The sequence below is a fragment of the Periplaneta americana genome, chromosome 3 (genome assembly GCF_040183065.1).
Source record: "Periplaneta americana isolate PAMFEO1 chromosome 3, P.americana_PAMFEO1_priV1, whole genome shotgun sequence".
Classification (NCBI taxonomy): Eukaryota; Metazoa; Arthropoda; class Insecta; order Blattodea; family Blattidae; genus Periplaneta; species Periplaneta americana.
In genome coordinates, this window is record NC_091119.1 from 52,345,795 (window position 1) to 52,367,812 (window position 22,018).

Consider the following 22,018-nt stretch of genomic DNA (forward strand, 5'->3'; position numbering starts at 1 on the left):
AAGTTAAGTGCATGTGCAGATGTGTCTCGGAATGTTTAAAAAAATATGTCATTGTGTTCAGATATTCAAAGCTAGCTAGTTGGTGTTGTGCATATTGTGTACTCCCCTTCTTAATGACGCGAGTGTGCATATTGTGTATTCCCCTTCTTAATGACGCGAGACAGGATTTGCGAGTTTTTAAATTACCCTACTCGTAATTCTGCAATAGCATGTTGCATTGCAATTTCCCTTCATTTATTTGAAGTCACTTATATTATCTTAATTAGCATACAAGAATTGATATTAAAATTTTGGAATTTGCGGTTATTAGCAGAGAGAACTGGTTGTTAAAAAAACTAGAATGACACTGCTGTTGATTTATGTTTGCTGATTTCAAAATAAAAAAATTGCACAAATCAAAACAATGACTGCAACATTAATTTATGCAGTAAACATCAGTTCAAGAAATTATTGATCTTTATATTATGAAATAAAGTTTGATTAAATTAAATTCTGTGCATTCCAACAAAAATTATGGAGACGCTGGACACCTAGGCCAAAAAAAGGGGACTATTCTATTTTCTACAGAACATACGTGGTACAGTCATTAAGTTCTGAGACTAGCACATAGTGGCAGTGTGGTGCACTAGAGCGGATAGGTGGCACAGTGGTAAGGTACCGGTACCTTGTCAGTTAGTCTCTCGTCTCAGCAAGAGACAGTTGTGTGCATACAGTGTAAGCAGAAATACTGTATACTGTCTTTGTTGTGATGGTGATTTGAATGCACGCGTCGAAACTCGAGTATGTTGTAGTTTGAGCAACAGGCAGATGTCAAGTTCTGCCAGAAATTAGGTAAAACCGCTACCGAAACATTTCAAATGATGCAGCTAGTTTACGATGACGACGCATTGAGTCGTCGCAGTGCTGTGTTTAGGTGGCACCAACGTTTTTCGCAAGGGAGAGATAGTTTGGAGGATGATGTGTGTACTGGTCGGCGACAAACAATTCGAACTGAATGCAAGGTTGAAGAAGTTGCAATGTTGATGCAGCCAGCTGCCCCCCAATCGGTAGACGATCTCGCAGCAGCAGTAGGGGTCAGCCATGGTATACATGCTGCAAAATTCTGTCTCATGACCTGAACATGTTGCGTGTTACCCAGCATCCTGACGCAAGACCAACGAGATGTTCGCGTGATGATTTGTGGTGACCTGATCAGTAGTGCTGATGATGATCCGACGTATCTCAACTGGATCATAACTGGAGATGAAACATCGTGTTTTCTTTACGATCCGCAACTGAAGCGACAATCTGTCACCTGAAAAATGCCACTATTGCCACGACAGAAAAAAACCGCGACAAGACTAGTCAAAAGGCAAGATGATGCTTGAACTGCTTTTTTATTCAAATGGAATTCTTCACATGGAATTCATCCCATAAGGTGCAACTGTAAACAAGACCCGCTACAAGGAGATCCTTTGCCATTTACGCGATTCAATTCGTCTTAAGCATCCTGAGCTTTGGTGTAGGAAGAATTGGCTCTTACTACACAACAACGCCCCTGCACATCGCTCTGTCCTTGTCCAAGAGGAACTTGCAAGGCAACAGGTCGCCGTTTTGCCACACCCTTCTTACTTACCTGATCTCGCACCATGCGATTTTTTCTTTCCCCGCATGAAAGCAATCCTACGTAGGTGTAGATTTCATTTCGGCTAAAGAGGTCATGACTGCCACAAGAGAAGCCATATGGGACCTTCCTGCCAACATCGTTCAACGGTGCTTCCAGCAACTATACCAACATTGGTAGACGTGCATAACGGCCAATGGCTACTATTTTGAGGGAGGATATGGATTTGTTTAAGTGTACGCCATGTTACGCGGCATCTTGTGAGACATCCAGATTCTTGTGGGTGCCTACTCTCCAGGCGACAGTCTCAGAACTTAATGATTGTACCACATATGGTAAGCTTAACAAATTGTAATGAAACGTTTTGTAATCTGATTTTTTGTTGTTTCATTAGTGCTACACTGCCATAGGTTACAGATTGCATGTATGTTCTATACGTTTTGTTCATTGTTTCTTGGGTGCTTCCCTGTTTGGCTCCTCCTAATGTATGTTTGTGTTACTTTTTCAATAGTTGTTTTCTTGATATGTTGGTTGATTCATACTTACTTGTTAGTATGTTATCTTTGAATTCGACATTTTGTAACCAATTTTCTTCAGATAATTAATTACGATAACAGCAGGACTAGCTTTCAACAGGATGTTATAGCCAACAGTCTGTTCAAAAAGGAGGATTACAGGCTTCGACATAGGTGATATTCACCAAAATTCACCAAAAGAATTTATAACAATCATAAATCCAGAAATCAATATCTACACGGCCTTTGTTGTTATTAGTAGACCTACAGCTTGTACTCTGTATCATGTCGAGTAATTTTTTTCACAATGTGTAGTCTTCATCTTAGAGAAATATTCTTTCAAGAATTCTTGTTGCTCACGATTTCTGTGACAGATATTCGCGATCCATTAATATAACGGCTCAAAGTTTATGATTGACCTGAATGTCAGATCATCAGATGGCGTCATCCGACCTTCGGGTATGATGTAGTGCAGCCTTACCCTATTACTCTGTGAAATAGAAAAATCGTAACTTTGAGAATATTATTTTTGGATCTATGTTTATTATAAGGTTTTTTTACTTGTTTTCATGAGTACCATCTATTGTCTTAATTTAGCAATGTGGTACATATTGTATAACTTCGTACATCTTCCAATTATCTATTTCCCCTATCTGTTCGTAGATCTTTGGGTACATTTCTTTCCTTTGTTTTTTTATCGATCTCATCTCTCGAGATTTTACGAGAATACCTACGTTTCTTTCTTTATGGTAAGAATAGAGTTGACACACATTAGTTCAGCAGAACAGAACAAATTTAAAATAGATTGATCTCTAAATATATTAGGCTTATGCATGGAGAAGTGATATAGCCTGTGAGATGTGAATTACAATTTTTTTTTTAATTTGATAACTTTCTAATTTTGTGGTGGACAAAAACAGTGTTGGTGATAGTTAGGTTTTTGTGGGGGTAAGACTCCCGTTTCCCCTACGGACATTCCACCATTGCTCCATTAATAATCATCGTCACCATCATTATCATATGGTGCTATGTAGTTCGCCTCTCATGGTACGCCAAAGGCAAGGCTAAAGGAACTACAGCTTTCGTGCGTCACTCACAGCTGGAGATGCTTGGCTGAGTGAAGGAAGTAAAGTGCCTGCAATTAGAGGGGGAGGACTTTTTAATTATTTTAATTGAATATTTAAACAAACGCCTGCAGAATATTTTTCATAATATATGGGAAAATTAAGTAGGCCCTATGGTATTTTATACATTATGACATTCATATTTTTGTGATAGAAAACTTAATACATCTTTACTTCGTAAAAATTAAATCATAAATTTCAGACTGATATATATGACATAATTTGCATGTTAGTAGTAATTAAGTCAAATAATTGGTAAATTGATGTCTATTAAGTTTTATTTATATCCAAGATTTATTGATTCTATACCTATATGAGTTATACCTTATATTTATATTTGTGGTATATCTAATGTTCCTTTATATTTAGGATATAAATCAGTTCTTATCTAAAAACATCATAATGAAAAATAAGTATAGAAGGAATGCGTCCTATCAAAACAAGGTCATGATTATAGACACACTGTTTATTTCATAGAGAAAATACAACTTCGACATTTCCTTTATCAAAATGTAGACTATTTCTTTATTAATTTTCTCAGAATCGGGATTTTGGCGAATTTCTTTTCATTTTAGGCGGGACTCTTCATAATGCTAGAAAATCAGGACAGTTCATATTTTTTTCAGGACATGTGGCAACCGAAGGTGCAAAATTTAAACACTTGTTAGAAAATTGACGACTGTCATTAATAATTTGTCACCCATGAGCTATAGAGTTAATAGTACATTATGCAAAGAGCCTATAATGGTAGTAATTAAGACGCGAGTAATGTTTTGAAGCAAGTTTCATAATTTTCATATGAGTGTCTTAATTACCATTATAGGCAAGTTTCATACGACTTTTTATGCTCGACCATATTTCTAACTTTAAATTATTCATAAGTATTCATGTTATTCTTATCTGACTGGGGAGCGTAACTGACCTTGTGCAATATCTCGTAAATTGTGAGATGTGCACAGACGCGAAAGTATTGATTTTTTCCAAGACACAAATGTCATTGACCTTGATATAATCTAGAGAGTAGAATAAAGATTGATCTTGATATAACCTTGAAATTGATTTAGACATTTAAAAACGAGATGGCAAATTGAATTTATTGGAATATTATTTACAGTTAACGCTAATTATTATAGTAACAGAACATAACCTTCTGCGACAGTATTGGATTTCCAGCCTCTGTGACGTTTTGCTAGTTGTCTTTCAAATGCATATCCGAGAATAATCGATACTTGTGCTTTCATATTGCTACAATGGTGTTTTCTGATTGGTGGAACACCTGAACTTTAATGGATAGGTGTACTTTAATGAGATCCATTAAAGGATTGCTACCAGGTGTATAATTACTACATTTCGGCATGGTCGAGCATAAAAGAGTATCTTACACAGTTTGTGTCCAGACCAACAATCTGTATGCAACAGAAAAATTATGATTGGTATTGGGTTATATTTTTAGAGTTCCGTTTTATGTAATTATTAAAATGTTTAAATGCAAATGAATACAGTAGTTACATGGGATTTGATGAGTGATGGTAATATTACTGGCTGATTTTGCCCTAAAAATGCTAATACCTATTTTACCTTAGCTTACGATTAGGCCTATAACTTGAAAAAAATTGGAATTTAGTTACTCACTTGAAACAGCAGATAAAAATTTCCATATGTGAGTTTGTAGAAGTTATAAATTTCTCTTTCACTAAGCCGAAATCCATTATGCTGTGAAAAAATGTGGAAGTTTCCCACAATGTTTAAAGACAGAGTTTTGTGAGATCTGTACCGACAACAGCTGTAAGTTGTAACAACACTAAATACATTTTGAACAACCTGATATTCCAGAGAGTGGCGTACGAGTGGTGAGGTGCTTTGCAGTTGAGCTGAGGTTTTCTAAAAGAACTGCCAAATGAAAACGAATCAAGTGAGTAAACTGCTATACGTCTTGCATTGTTCGGTCATACAGTACTGCGTGTTGACTTCTTCAACTTTCTCATGTCAGTACAGAGAAAGACAAGTCTGCTACAGATGAGCATGTTTCACATGACCTGTATTCAGAAAATACGGGCTTGAGGGTGCTTTATGTGTTTGTGTGTTTGTATGTGTTGTCTGTCACATTGATTACAAAAAGTAGACTCAGTGACTGTAAAAATAAATAGTACAAGAATGTGTGCATTCAAGAGGGCTCCAAATGAGCAGAAAAATTTAGTTTATAATGTGTGCTTCATAATGCATTGAAGGTTGGAATTTAAAGAGGGATTAGAGGTAGTTTGATGCTAAAAATGTAAGTGAAGAAAGTAAACAACAATGAATATAAGGGTCTTGAAAGCTTAATAAGTCTGACTTCAAGTAGGATATCATATTGGCTCAAATCTAGTATATTTTTTTTTTGTGTGTGTGTGTGTGCGCGCGTGTTTCCCCCCCCCCCTCTAAAAAACAGTTATCCCATGGTGTTACATTTTGAGCACAGGAGAAGAGCTGATGACAGAAGAAGGTGGCTGACTAGCTTAAGGTTGTGCGGGATGATGACCAGGGGCTTTGTTAATAAATAGAGAAATGTTAATTCTTGATTCTTTTCTGGGCCACATAACTAATAAAATAAAGAAGCAAGTAGCATAAATGAATGCTGATTTCGTCCTTGTTCCAGAGAGGATGACATCTCAGCCTCAAGTGATATGCGTAGATGTTAAGATTAACTTGCACAAAGAGTATAATAACTGGTTGCTTAAAGATGACTATGCTCTGACTCCAACAGACAAATTATAAAAAAGAAACCAACCAGTATGGAGATAAAATTAGCAGTGAGTCAGTTGTTTAATAACATGGATACCATTAAGGGAAGACTCCACTGAAAATCATGAAAATTTTTCCAAATTTTTTTAGCTATTTCACTTATTCAGAATTTATACACGTATTTTCATACCCCAAATGAATTCAGCTCAATTTTGATTACAAATACTCATATGTTTACACTTTTTAAATTAAGGCTGGAAGGGGGCTTGGAACTTAAAGAGCTGTCAAAATTGTTTTTCATCGAAGAATTCTTTTTTAAAATTTCTGATTACAAATCTAGTAACTTTTTGTTGGCTCCCTGAAGTTACTAGATGAATGCAGCGGAGGAGAATATTAATTTACATAAATATTCATTTTATTTTCAAATCTATTTTTCTGTGTTCAGTTTTGTTGATTCAACACCAACTTTCTTATGCCAAATATTAATCAATCTGGATGAAATTTTTACTGCAAGTATTTATGAGGTAGCTGCATGTTTCTATGCATTTATTTTGTGAGAAATGCTGCTAGTTTATTTTATTAATATTTTTCTTAATGCTGCTAGTTTATTTTATTATTTAATAAATTAGCAGCATTTCTCACAAAATAAATGCATAGAAGTATGCAGCTACCTCATAAATACTTGCAGTAAACATTTCGTCCAGATTGATTAATATTTGGCATAAGAAAGTTGGTGTTGAATCAACAAAACTGAACACAGAAAAATAGATTTGAAAATAAAATGAATATTTATGTAAATTAATATTCTCCTCCGCTACATTCATCTAGTAACTTCAGGGAGCCAACAAAAAGTTACTAGATTTGTAATCAGAAATTTTAAAAAAGAATTCTTCGATGAAAAACAATTTTGACAGCTCTTTAAATTCCATGCCCCCTTTCAGCCATAATTTAAAAATTGTAAACATATGAGTATTTGTAATCAGAATTGAGCTGAATCCATTTGGGGTATGAAAATATAAATTCTGAATAAGTGAAATAGCTAAAAAAAAAATTTGGAAAATTTTTCATGATTTTCAGTGGAGTCTTCCCTTAAGGGTGACATTTTGTGGGATGATTACTAGCCTGGAGAAGAATCCAGTTCCAGTTCAGAAGATGAGGCATTAGGAGGAGGTGGAGGGAAAAGAAGAAGAAGAAGAAGAAGAAAATGGCGATTATGAAAACTAGAAGTTTCAGAAAAGGATATTGCTAAACACTGGAACTGAAAACTTTGAAAATAGCTTTATATTTGTAAGATCCCCCCCCCCCCTCCCAGTCTGTAACATTTTCAAAGTATAGGTCTCATATTATATTGAATTTTTTTTCCTTAATTTTTCCATATAAAACATCTGAACATTTGGAGTCATATTACATTCGAGATCATGCTAGATTCGAGCCAATACAGTACATTGATGGACTTTTGTAGTGTTTCTTATTATTTTACCATGAGCTCTTATACGTAAGGACTGTGACTGTTTGTACATACCTTTTATTGTAACCCTACATAGAACAACGTTTATTGCTGCATGCATTATTTTGGGAATATATAGCAGGCTTAAATCAGTCGATAGAGCATTCGTGCGCTAAGCTAAGGGTCCCGGGATCGATACCCAGCCCTAGAACAATTTTTCCTTTGAAATTATTCAAGCCTGCTTCTACCTGAAAGCCAGATTTGCATAATATATTTGTTACTGCAGGTACATTAACAGAAAGCCACAATTTAAGTCACACAGAATTGTGTGCACTCAAAATTTGGGTTTCTGGTGTCTTGTCAGCCCATTTGAGTTGTGTGGATACAAAGGGAAGAATTATGACGATGTTGTGTATGGTTTCTGGGGGTAGCTCAGTCAGAAGAGCATCCGTGTGCTAAGTGAAGGGTCCTGGGATCGATAGCCGGTCCTCGAACAATTTTTCCCTTGAAATTATTCACAGGGAACTTCTACCTGAAAGCCAGATTTGCATTTTATGTTCAGTTACGTTTTTGTTTACCCAAATAGGATAATTTCCCAGTAAATCTCTAATATTAAAAAATTGGCATGTGTTAGCTGTTATGATAGAGTACACCAATACATTAGCATTGTATTTTATTGTCTCATCCATTATACTTAAAAAAAAAAAAAACAAGAGTACACTACAAGAGGGGAAGAGGAATTTATTGAATACTATGTTTTCACTATAAAATACCTATATAGGAAGAAAGTACTGTAATGCAACAAAATACCAGGTTGCAGATTTAAAATTAAATTAAAGAGGTCATTTTTTAGAATATCTGTCTGCATGTGTATCTGTATAGACTTTTCTCTGCTCAGTCAGTGCTTATAAATTAATTTATCTACGGAATATGCACAGAAAATTTTTGAAGTTTCGCTTGTAAAAATAGCACTGCTTTGTCTTAAACTTAAAAAGAAAAATGACAGTGGAGCCTTGGTTACAAAGAATTTGATTAAATACATCTTCTGTTAAAATTACTTTTTAAGCATTAATAGTCTCACAGTAATTTTATATATCCTACAGTTTTCATTCATTCATAGTTTTCTGCCCAAGAGCAGTTCTTTCACTGCAAACCCAGTATTCGATCTTTCCTATTTACTGCTTTCCTTTTAGTCTCCCCATGTACACATATGTCTTATTGTCGCCTATCATCTTATAATTTTCTTCTGCCACGACTTTATGTACAGTATGCACATGTAAAAAAATTCCCAATTATGGTTTCTGATGTTTTAAACCACAGTATTTTTAACTATCAAATTTTGAACTGCAATAGTCCAAATACACCCTTGAATAATTATATAGAGAATGAAGTGAGACATACCATATGGAAAATCACGAGGCGTATTATATACAGTAGAACCTCAATTATCCGTTACCCTATTAACCGATTGGCAGATTATCCAACTGTCTTTCTCTCTTTTTTTTTTTTTTTTTGCACTGCAGAATAATATGAAGTATCCAAATAGCTAATACAAGTTATTTTGGTTTAAAAAAAAACAATTTAAATCTAAATTGCTCTCTCGTGGAACTAAACACAGAATCTACAAAACATTAATTAAACCAACTCTTATGTATGCCTCCGAAACTTGGGCTATGACAGAAACTGATATCCAATGCCATTATATATTTGAAAGAAAGATATTACATAGAATTTATGGCCCTATCAGTGATGGTAATGGATGGAGACTAAGGTATAACAATGAGTTATATGAACTCTACAAATTCTCTGACATTATACAATTCAAGACTAAGATGGGCAGGGCATATAAGGAGGATGGAAGAGAACGAGATACCCAGAAGAGTATTGGAGTACAAAGTCGAGGGAAGGAGGAGAGCAGGACGACCTAAGATTTGATGGGGGGACTGCATACGGAAAGATGTTCAAAGACTTGGAGTGAAGAATTGGTGTATTGTAGCCAGAGATAGGGACAAATGGCGAAGAATCCTGAAAGAAGCCAAGGTTCGACCCAGGCTGTAGTGCTACCGATGATGTTGATTGTACATTATATTAATGCGTATTTTTATAGACAATATGTAGTACGAATGTTACCGGCAACAGAAACAGATACCTGTGGGAGATGGTGTTTTTTCTAACTTGTAAAATAGTGCTTTCAAAGAAAAGACATAACACCAGTAACTTCCAAACAATAATGCAAACCCATGCACCATTCAGCCCCTGTTCTGCTATTCTTGCATTACCTTCATATGCAAAAATAGATCTTCCATGGGTGCCAAAAGAAAACGTGTTGTGCTAAGTATCGAAAAAAAGTGAAAGTAATTTAGTGGTTTGGGAAAAGATAAACTGTGGTTCATCTCACATTAGAACACTTCGTGGGCATTACACCTTTGTGTCATTTAACGAAATCAAGGAAAATTTTTAATTTCATTTACTGTATTCCATAGATCTTATATTGACGTTGAAGCTTTAAGGTAAGGAACAAGTCAAGAGTTATACAATTTTTTGACGAGATGTAAATCTACAACACCAGACTTCCACTATTCCCATCATTCTGCATACAGCCATCACAAGTAGTTTCCTTAAACTTTAAAAGCCATTGTTGTCAACCAGACTGAAATTAGTGAACTTCTGTGGTTGAAAGAGATACAGAATCCACAACACTGAGCTGTGACTAAATGAACACAGCATGAAATTGCACGTGTGCTGATGGTTCATCTCTCACTACTTCAAGAATGAGTTCCTCTATATCAGGTTTTACAGAACGAGGTCAATCTGCATGATTGCCAGGCCTAATCACTTGACTTCTTCTTATGGAGAAATGTAAAGATCCTGTGTCTGCCACGTCATTTTGAACTGTTTCCGTAATGCACAGTATTATACATTGTCACTGGCCCTTGCATGAATGATTTCCTACCCAACACCAGTGGCGTACCATGAAATCTTGAGCAGGGGAAGCTAATTCAAGTTGTCTTTCATGCAATATGAGAAAACGTATTACAAAAATATGGTCTTAAAATAAATAATAGTCAATGTCAAGTCAGCAGTTGAAGATTGGGTGGATCCTCGTAAGTAACACCAATAAGGCATGACCTCAAATGGTAATGTACGTAGCAAAATATGATTTCACAGTTTACACATATCTCTAACAAATAGACATGTAGGCCTATATGTATAACATTAGCTCACTCCCTGTCATACTTAGAGAAATCACAATATTAACGGTCAATAGATACAGTATTAGTATCATTATGTAAGTATGCATCTGTCTTTTGGTTGTGTCCTTCATTGACAGCAAGGGAGTCGGTCATTTATTTTTTAGATCACACGTTTGTTCGTAAATCAGTCTTTATAATAGAATTGTCCTAAAAAAAATTCAAGTAAACTGGTGTCAGGAACTGTTATTTCACTCATTATTTATTATATCAACCACAATGCACACTAACACTTCAACTGAACACAACTCACGAAAAGGTATAACTCGGAAACTACTTATTTTCAATGTCAAAGCTAGCTTCTTGCTTGCCTTGCGACCAGGATAGATAAATTAGAAAGGGATGGAAAATCTGCGGGGTGGGTTACACAGAAGAATGAGTGTAAGAAACCAGTCTGCTTGGAAGCTGGTGTGAGCAGGCTTCTTGTTTACTGCTGCATCACAAATCATCCTGAGCTGCCACATCACAATATTTAACACGTAAATATAAATTCTATTAAAATTAATAAATAATTTTGTCCATAGACTGCAGTTTTATTATGAAATTATTATTAACTGGGGAAGCTGAGCTTTTTAGCTCACGTTGACGCTACGCCACTGCCCAACACTGAAACAACTCTAGCATTATACTGGTGCAAGACAGTACACACATTGCTTACTAATAAATGTTTGTTTTAGTACCCTCCTCTACCATATTCTTCTGTAACATAAGTTCTAAGTCATCTGTATACCTGTATACAGGGTGGAAGTGAAATAACCTTGCAGATTGAAAAGGATGATGTAAATGAATAGAAAACCTATATTATAGTTTGTGATGAAATTAAGTTTGAAGTTTCAGCAGTCCGGCAACATTGCTGCTAACACACTCTACTCGTGATACAGATGTAAGAGGTCAACGAACTCTGTGTGTGAACTGCTCTCTGCCAATACATTGCCACTTGCTTGCACCGTGCAGTGGCTTGAATTAAGAGGCTTTTTTAAATTAAATTAGCATGAAAACCGTGCATGCTATTGAAATACACCAAAGGGATAAATTATTGTTTATTAGATTTTTTATTGATATAGACAAAAATCACGACCCTGCTCTCAATAGTTACTGAATAAGAGATTGTTAAATATTTGGGAAGAAAACATTTTTTTCTAAAGAAACTGAGCTTTCCCCCAATATGGTGTTATAGTTTTTACATACTAACTTACATGAGCTATTCATTCTGGAAATCTGCAAGGCTATTTCGCTTCCACCCTGTATAGATGTCAAGGTTGGGAATTTTACTGTTAACTGTGTAATTTCTTTAGAAAAGCTCTGGAAATCTGCAAGGCTATTTCACTTCCACCCTGCATAGATGTCAAGGTTGGGAATTTTACTGTTAACTGTGTAATTTCTTCAGAAAAGCCATGCCAGTCATCTGTCTGATATTTACTATTCAGAAAAGTATTCCTCCAGGTACCTTAAAAGTCATTTGCAAGTAAGTAAGGTGTTATTTTGAGAGGAATTTTGCTGTGACTAAATTCCAAATATTAGATAGAAGTTACGAACTTTAAGTTTTTTTTTTAAGACAATATCTTATTTTACCAAGAAACTGATATTGTTGAAACTGTTTTTCTTTATCAGTTATTAACCCATAGACTGAATGACATCTTTTGGTTCAAAAGGGTTATTAAATAGAGAGTTATCTTAGCTTGTGAAACAGATTAATTTATTGTTGAAAGTTGTGTTCATTTCTTATATTATCAACTAGTAGTCTTTGAATAGCCGCCGTAATTAAAAAAACTTGTACATGTAGAATTACCCTATTTGTGAACACCAAGAAACTGATATTGTTATGACTTAAGAGTTGTGGCCGTTTTCATATTATCAACTTGTAAACTCAGTAATCTGTGTAGTTTAGAATTACTCTTATATTATCATGTAAACATCAAGAAACTGAAAGTTTTAGAGTTGTGTCCATTTAAATATCGATCACACAACAGGTCCGAAAACTTCTCTTATGGGCACTCTACAGTGCACTGTTTTAAATGATTGTCGGGTTGTTTCGTCATTTCAGAATTGCTGTCAACACTGGTGCTCATTCAGAGATTCCATATTTATGCATATGTAACACACGTGCATGCATGCACATTCCTATAAGGTGCCTTGTTGAATCCGTGTACTGACTTGAAATTTGATAGTGGTGTAAAAATATACTGTACTGGCTTGTAGGCCTTTATCGTAATTATTGTGTTTGTATCTTATCTTGGATGGTGTGGTGTAACGCACAGCCTTGTACTGTTCGTGTTGTGTCACTTGTTCAGCTGCATGTGAGTAATGATTTACATCAGTGTTTCTCGAACTTTTGTAGCTGTGTGATTCCCCAAAATGTAAAAAAAAAATTAAGTCAATACTTTGCTATCTCCCTGCAAAAAAAAACTTAATAATAATAATAATAATAATAATAATAATAATAATAGTAATAATAATAATAAAAATAATAATATAATCATAATAATAATCTTATTGCAAAAAAAATTGGAGTATAAGGGTACAGTACAGCAGTTATTCATAGATTTCAAAAAGGCATAGGACTCAGTTAAGAGAGAAGTTTTATATAATATTCTTATTGATTTTGGTATTCCCAAGAAACTAGTACGATTAATTAAAATGTGTCTCGGTGAAACTTACAGCAGAGTTCGTATAGGCCAGTTTCTATCTGATGCTTTTCCAATTCACTGCGGGCTAAAGCAAGGAGCTGCACTATCACTTTTACTTTTTAAATTTGCTCTAGAATATGTCGTTAGGAAAGTTCAGGATAACAGAGAGGATTTGGAATTGAACGCGTTAAATCAGCTTCATATCTATGTGATGACGTGAATATGTTAGGAGAAAATCCACAGACGATTAGGGAAAACACAGAAATTTTACTTGAAGCAAGTAAAACTATAGGTTTGGAAGTAAATTCCGAAAAGACAAAATGTATGATTATGTCTCGTGACCAGAATATTGTAAGAAATGGAAATATAAAAATTTGAGATTTATCATTCAAAGAGGGGAAAAAATTCAAATATCTTGGAGCAACAGTAACAAATATAAATGACATTCAGGAGAAAATTAAATCCAGAATAAATATGGGAAATGCCTGTTATTATTCGGTTGAGAATCTTTTGTCATCTAGCCTGTTTTCAAAAAATCTGAAAGTTAGAATTTATAAAACAGTTACTGCCCATGCCTTACTTCCTGAGCTGTTTCTTTGCGGGCGAGACGCAGAGGGGGAAAGTGGGCTGTCCTGGGTACCGCATGTGCCTACTTCCCTACGTTCAACACATCGGCCTTCTCAGGATTGCTTTCGTCAGCTATGGAGCAAGATCAGCCCTGGACAAGCAAATGTATAGGCTGTCCCCTCACAAAACAAATTATGTCCTTCTCATCAATTCCTGTAACTAAACACTAATACCAGTGGTAGACTACAGTCTCTACTTGAGATTATTGACCTAATCGCGATTACGATTGTCACGTTTACGCATCCGTAAACTGTTTCCTCTATGGCAGTGTTTCTGAAAATTTTTCCACCATGAAACCCCTTTTAATCTAAAGTGTAGCTGCGGAATCCTTGTAATATTTTATTAGTATTTAATAGTTAACAGACAAGTGAAAGCTAGTATCTCAATAATTGTTCAGTGGGACGAATGTATTTGCTTTTTAAGCCTGCAATCTGGTTTTATGGCGGAAAGTTGTAGTCTCATTTCTACTGTACTTCTGCATTTTGTCTTTTCGGTATTTTGTTTTAGTCAAGAGGGATTATATCTAAGCCCTCTTGGTTTTAGTGAACACATACGCAGAGAATCCAGTGATGAAAGTGATAAGTATTATGGGTATTTTCCGTTTTAGATGTTCATCAAACATATTGTCATTAGGCATATTATTATTATTATTATTATTATTATTATTATTATTATTATTATTATTATTATCATCATTATCATCATTATCGGTGGTTTCATGGTATTATGGATTCATGTTTTCGTAATATTTATATATTTTTATGGTAACCACTAACGGCAAGTGTAAAATAGCCACCAGAGCAGCTCAGTTGGCTAAGGCGCTTTCCTATCGATCCAGGGTTGCGCTTGGGCACGGGTTCGATTCCCGCTAGGCTGATTACCTGGTTGGATTTCTTCCCGAGGTTTACCCCAACCGTAAGGCGAATGTCATGTAATGTTTGGTGAATCCCTGACCTCATCTCGCCAAATACCATTTCGCTGTCATCAATCCCATCGATCCAAAATAACGTAGTAGTTGATACAATGTTGTTAAATAACCAAGTAAAAAAACGTTTGTAATAAAATTTAAAATCATATAGGGATCACGGAACTCCAGAACATGCTTTGAGAAATGCTGCTCTATGGTAATTCAGCAGTAGTCCAGACTGAACGAAGAGTGGCCTAGTGTGTACATACATTTTCGGAAATCGCCATCAGAGATAATAGCGATAGTGGTAACCACAATTAGAGTATCCAGTATTATAAAGAGTAAAAACCCCTGCACTGGCATAGGATAATGTTTTCAGCACATGTAATATGCTGCCGTGCCGGTCCGAGCAGACCTAAGAGGCGTGGTTATAAGCACTAGGGAGCTCTCGGTTCAGGACGTGAGACACGGGCAGTATATTACTGGTTGTTCTGTATGATTGTGAAACTTGGACTCTCACTTTGAGAGAGGAACAGAGATGAAGGGTGTTTGAGAATAAGGTGCTTAGGAAAATATTTGGGGCTAAGAGGGATGAAGTTACAGGAGAATGGAGAAAGTTACACCATGCAGAACTGCACGCATTGTATTCTTCACCTGACATAATTAGGAACATTAAATCCAGACGTTAGAGATGGGCAGGGCATGTAGCACGTATGGGTGAATCCAGAAATGTATATAGAGTGTTAGTTGGGAGACCGGAGGAAAAAGACCTTTGGGGAGGCCGAGACATAGATGGAAGGATAAGATTAAAATGAATTTGAGGGAGGTAGGATATGATGATAGAGACTGGATTAATCTTGCACAGGATAGGGACCGATGGCGGGCTTATGCGAGGTTGGCAATGAACCTGCGGGTTCCTTAAAAGCCATTTGTAAGTAAGTAATAATAATCTTATGCTGGGTAACTTTCGGTGTTGGACCCCAGACTTATTTCACCGGCATTATCACCTTCATCTCATTCAGACACTAAATAACCTAGATGTTGATACAGCGTCGTAAAATAACCCAATAAAATTAAAAAATAATAATCTTATTTGAGCAGTTCAGACTGTTTTGCTGCATTGATAGTCACGTGTTTGAATCGACCTGTACATTGATGTATGTTGGTTTCAACTTGCTGCATATTGTGCAACAGCATAAGTCTTGACGTGTTTAACTAACATTGCATTACAACTACAATTTGCAATGGGAAATTTACGGAAGTTTTGGCTTATCTGTCGAAATGAATATGGAAATTTAGTCACAGAAGCCTTGAAAATATGAATCCTTTTTTACTTTGCCTTACTTATCTAGGTGTATGTGAAAAGGAATTGTTGTCTCTGGTAGCATTGGAAAGTTAATACAGAAAATAATTGTTATTGCTTTAAAACAATAGGCTTAAATGTGTTTGTGATGTGGATCAATGTGCAGTAGAACCCTGATTATCCGCGGTAATGTGGACTGAGGCCCTGCATATAACTGAAAACTTGGATAATATGGGCAGCCGCAAGGATATAGAAAGTTTGTTAACAAATGTAAGTTACAGTATCATTAAACATCTTCTCATGTATAAAAATAGAAGAAAACACTTTTAGACGTCTTATTTTCGTAGTAAATAATTTACAGTACTGTACTGTACTTCATTACTGTAGTCTACCTATATTGATGTTACAATAAAATTAAATTTAAATTAAAGACGGTATTGCACTGTAACAAAAACCGAGTCACTTTGTATAACTTTAACACCTTAAACTTTTCTGAATTAACTTCTTCAAAGTTTTTTATTTCATAGCGGCACCTCATTTTTTGCTGCGATATTCCGCAGTCGCAGTCATCTCAGCATCAAAATTTATTGTTTTACAGTTACAGATTTGGCTCAGGTAATACAGCGCCTCGGTTAATCAGAATTCTATTGTATGGACAAACTTCGAAATGAAAAACATACGCATCCACCACATTAAAAAGATTGGACTTTGGACTGTAACTATACGGTGATTCCAAAAGAACTATACAACTTTGTAAGCTTATAGAAATTTATTTAGAAAACATACAGATTTGGTTTTAATGCCATGTAATAGCAAAATTCACCAAGTTTTTACTCAATGTAGTTCAATGTGACTTCCGTTGGTCATGTGGCAGACATCCTACCTGAACTCTATTTCTTGCCAAACTCGCTGCATCATAATTAACTCAACTGTGGCGGTGATTTGGTTTCTAAGCTCAATGAGATTGGCAGGTAAGGGTGAAACATCCACTTCATCTTCAAGGACCCCCCATAAGAAGAAATCAAGCTTTGTCAAGTTGGGGGACCGAGGTGGCCATGATGACGGTCCTCCACGACCAAGCCACCGACCAGGAAACCTCAAGTTGAGAAAATCACGGACTTTTGGAGATAGTGTGGAGGTGCACCATTCTGCTGAAATTTCCCCTTCTTGATCATCTTCATCTATCTGTGGGATGAGAGAATTTTGTAGCATGTCCAGATAGACAAAACCATTGATAGTTTTTTTCCTGGAAAAAGAGGGGGCCGTACATTTTAGTTTTACTTAAGACACAAAACACGTTCACTTTTGGGCTGTCACGAACATGTTACAGATGGAGATGTGGAGGTTCAGAGCCTCAGATTCTGCAGTTATGGGTATTTACTTTACCAGTGACGTGGAATGTCGACTCGTCGCTAAAGATCACGTGATTCACTAACGTCCCATCTTCTTCAATTCTACCAAGCATTTCTACGCAGAAATCCCGTTGACCCATTTTATCTTCATAAGTAATGTGTTGCACTATCGTAAATCGGTATGGTTTTAAGTGCAAATATCTTCTTAAAATGCGCCAAATGGTTGGTTGTGGAATCCCAGTCTCACGAGAAGCACGCTACATTGATTTTCTAGGACTTCGAACAAAGCTTTCCCTCACTTGTTCGACCACAGCATCAGCCACACATGGACGTCCGGGAGATTTGGCATGGGTAATAGAACAGGCAGTCCCAACAAAAGTACTGTGCCAAGAATAGTTGTCCTGGTAGGAGGATCCTTGTCATACTGGGTACGAAATCTACACTGAATCACTGTCGCAGATTTCGTTTCTTCAAACAAAAACACACAGCGAGCCTTCTCTGCACCTGTGAAAGCAGCCATTTTGAAATTAACTATGTTAGCGCACGCGGTGACAGAACTAGGTACTACAAAGCTATGTGAAAACTTGATTAGTTTTGCTATCAGATGGCATTGCAACCAGCTTCGTATTTTTCTAAATACATTTCTGTAAGCTTACAAAGTTGTATAGTCCTTTTGGAATCACTGTGTATTGTTTTAACATTTTTTATATTAAGTTTTATTTATAGACTCTCTGTCTCGGGTGGTACATTGTTGTTGATACATTAGATTGCTGCTATTTTCCAGCCAGTCCGTTTAACCCCATGTCATCTAGTGGTCATGTGAAAAGAACATGCACGATGTACAATCAGTAATGTTTGAGATCTTGCTATACATTATCTGTATTTTTGTAGTAGAAATGGGAACCAATCTGGCCTCTACCTTCAGATAGCTAGATTTTTAGTTATTTTATGATAGAGGAAACCACTATTATCCATCCAGCTTGAGAAAGAAATCTCATATATAGAATGCAGTTTTTCTCACTTCACGTCCAAGGGGATCACGGCATCTTTCTAATATAGCAACTGACTCAGCTGGATTCCACGAAATCATATCTTTAACAATGCATGTGCTGTTTCTGAGTGTCTCCAATTTTTAGAAAAATGCAATATTCTTATTGAAAATATCCTATTTCAGTTTACCTGCACAAGGGTAGCATTTAAAGAAAGTATATTGAAAACATTCAAAACAATAGTTCCCCCCCCCCTCCCACACTTTAGAGATTTGCCACTTTTATGTTTGACTACAACACTGCCACTATGTCACGACTGAGGGATGAACTGTATTACTTTATAGACGTACTTCCCTTTTGAATAACGTCATTCGAGATGACCATTGACTATTAGTTACTAAGTGGTGGCTTATGAACGATTATGTTTGAAATTAAAATATAATTAATTATTTAACATAGCTTCCGTTTGAACATAAAAAATAAACTGTAGAATATAAAATATATTGTTTTATGCCGAGAAGTTTACTGTGGTAGATGGCCAAACATGAGACATCACAACATTTGCATTTATTAACATCAGGTTTCACTCTTGTGTTGGATGGATAAGAAAATCCCTGATCAGATTGGCCAGCCTGGAATTTGAACCTGGGATCTCTTGAATGTCAGTACAGTGTTAACAACTGTGCCACCTCACTCAGTTATTTTATTGTGTGTCTAATAAATGGTTTTAATTCATTGTGAGTTCAGTGCTGTAGATAACTGAAGTAGTAAGCTTAGAGATACATTATGGTCTCTTAAACTAAATTAAACTGAACCAAATTTACTTACGTTACTACAAAGAAAGAAAATGTTTCCTAATTATCTCAAAACATTAGATTCGTAGTTATCTAGTAATAGTACTGGACCCTTGATATGTGTTCGTTTTTCTCAGAAAATGCATTTTATTTCTTTTGTACACGTTAAGTTATTTTTATTTTGCAGCCTGCTTGACAGCACTCTGTGACCCCCAGTTTAAGAGACTTTGATTTACATGAAACATCTTCTATATTCGTACAAATAATTAAATATATTTTGTTCTCAGCACTGTATTGTTCATAGACAGAATTTTGGTTCACTGAATACTTATCATTCTCATTTACTGAAATGTATATAAATTATAATATGTTATAATATGCTATATAAGCTTAGTGTAGATTATTTATTTCTTTATATGTATCCAGAGTATCAGTTATCAATTTAATACAATGCAAATACATAAGTTATATTCAAGTACAAATATTTAAAAATTAACAAACTAAAATGTTCTGGTGGTGGAAGGATGTCGCTGGAAAAATTCCCAGCATTGCCTAGATTATACCCAGTTGTGGGGAATGAGGGCTCCTTCCATGTACCCTGTAGTCAGTACTATCATGGGGGGCCATGCAGCATATGGGTACAAGAATTTTTTAAAGAATCTTATGGGGAAGAGAAAATTTCAACCATATGGAACCATGTGGTGTATGGGTGCCTGAGTTTTGTCTTAGACTATCTCTTACTGTTACTAATTTATCTCATTTGATGTTCATAAATATAAACGGTCCATTTTCTACAGTGTTAGACTTCAAAACAGAATGAAAAGAATTGTACTTTGTTTTTTCAGTAAAGCTACACCAAATGTGGCACAGTTTTCTTTTGTTTCACTGTCTTCTATATAATAGTGATAAACACATTTTAGTTTGCAACCACAAATACTGTACTTCGAATATAAAAATCGTTTGTTACTTAAGTGTTTATTCTAATGCTTTGTTGTAACCCTCCCCCCTATTTGTTCCTAATTACCAGGGAACGGATTTATATGGACTAAAAATATATGAAATATGTAAATATATATGTAGTTATTTTTACCAAAATATGGAATTAAATATGGATTTTTACCAAAATATGGAATTAAATATGGACTTAAAATTATAAAAAAATGACTATGTACGTTAAATATTGGTACATTTTAATCAAACTAAACAAAAAATATAATGGACGTACCTTATCTTCCAATGTAGTTTCAACAAAACACAATTTTTATTGTCTGTTACCATAACAATAGGTTACAAACATTTCTTTCAAGTGCTGAAAAGTGAATCTTCTTCTATTGTCTCTGAGGATAGATTTATACTGACTAAAAGAGCGTTCGACGTCACAAGAAGTAACTGGTACATAATTCAATTTCACAATGTCTGCTGGGGATAAGTCCAAGTTAATCTTCACTGTTGATTCACCACTCATCACAGCAACAACCTTTTGTAGTTCTTCATATCCAGGGTTTTTTGAAAGTACAGTGTCCACCTTAGCTCTTACTGCATCTGCAACTTTACCTCTACCACGATTCAGTTGTTCCACAGTACTATTTATAATTTCAAAACTTTCAGATAGTGAAAGGTGCCTATTTTGGAGACTTTTGAGCGTTTTTATGATGCATGAAAATGTATGCTGAATGTGAGCTAAGTCATTCTTCACACTTATGTCACAGGTAACTGTTTTCGCAGTATCAATTGAGACTGCATCTTCAGAGTCCAATGCAAGGAGAACATTGTTAATAGAGTCTATATGTTCGGCATAATATTCAACTGCTTCTAGCCATGTACCCCATCTAGTTAAAATTGGCTTTGGTGGCAATGGAATTTCAGGGTACATTTCTTTCAACACGTTAACTCTACTGGGAGCTTTGAGAAATACTTTTTTCACTGATGAAATCAACAAATCTACTTTAGGGAAATTGTCTCTGACCACTTCTGCCACACGATTAAATGCATGCGCCACACAAGTAAAATGAGTCAATTTAGGATATACAACAGATAATGCTTGTCCAGCTTTGACCATATAAGGGGCAGCATCACTAATAAAGAATAACACATTATCGTACATAATACCCTTTGGCCACAGGATACCCATAGCTTCGTTGAACAGTTTAACTATAGTTTTGTTATTGCACTTTTCTAGAACATCACAATGTAAAAGAATTCGTTCAGAATATTGTTCACTTAACAAACCGATAACTACATTACCAACAAGTCTACCTTCTTTGTCGGGAGTCTCATCAATGGAAACCCAAATTGAACTATCTTTAATTTCATCTCTTATCTTCTGTATTGTCTCATCGTAGATGGATGGAGCATACGTCTTCCTAAGTGTTGACTCATCCGGGATTGTATGTTGAGTATATTTTTCAAGGAATTCCCTGAAGACCTTATTCTTTAGTTTGTAGAGAGGAATATCAGCAGAGATGAGAGAACGGCACAGGTCGATGTTAAACTCAGATCTTACATTCGATGTTGTTGGTTGTGTTAAAAACAATTGTCTCTGCTTGGAATTTAGTTGTTTGTTGGCCTGATGTTTACTAGTTGTAATGTGTTGTTGCACCAGGAACTTTTGTGTAGATGATACTGCACACTGACACAAATTACAAAATAATATTTTATTGTCAGTTGATAAACCATCTTCTTTAAATTCTGAAATGTAACTTGTTAGTTTTGATTTTAAATTGACTGAATGACGTACTTTTGGCATATTTACCGTCTT

General features: G+C 35.5%; 1 protein-coding gene across 4 annotated transcripts in view; it reads left to right on the top strand.

Moving 5' to 3' along the window:
- The window catches only part of LOC138696029 (uncharacterized), a 125,401-nt gene that overhangs the window by 20,747 nt on the left and 82,636 nt on the right, over positions 1–22,018 (top strand). The window contains exon 2 of one of the 4 annotated variants that reach the window (XM_069820516.1): positions 5,076–5,154. The exons of 2 other annotated variants lie outside the window; for them this stretch is intronic. In XM_069820516.1, the coding sequence (XP_069676617.1) occupies positions 5,140–5,154 (15 nt within the window). In that variant the 5' untranslated portion in view covers positions 5,076–5,139. Of the gene's footprint in view, positions 1–5,075; positions 5,155–16,192; positions 16,396–22,018 lie in introns of those variants that run through there. One more of the 4 variants, XM_069820515.1, reaches the window with a different exon arrangement.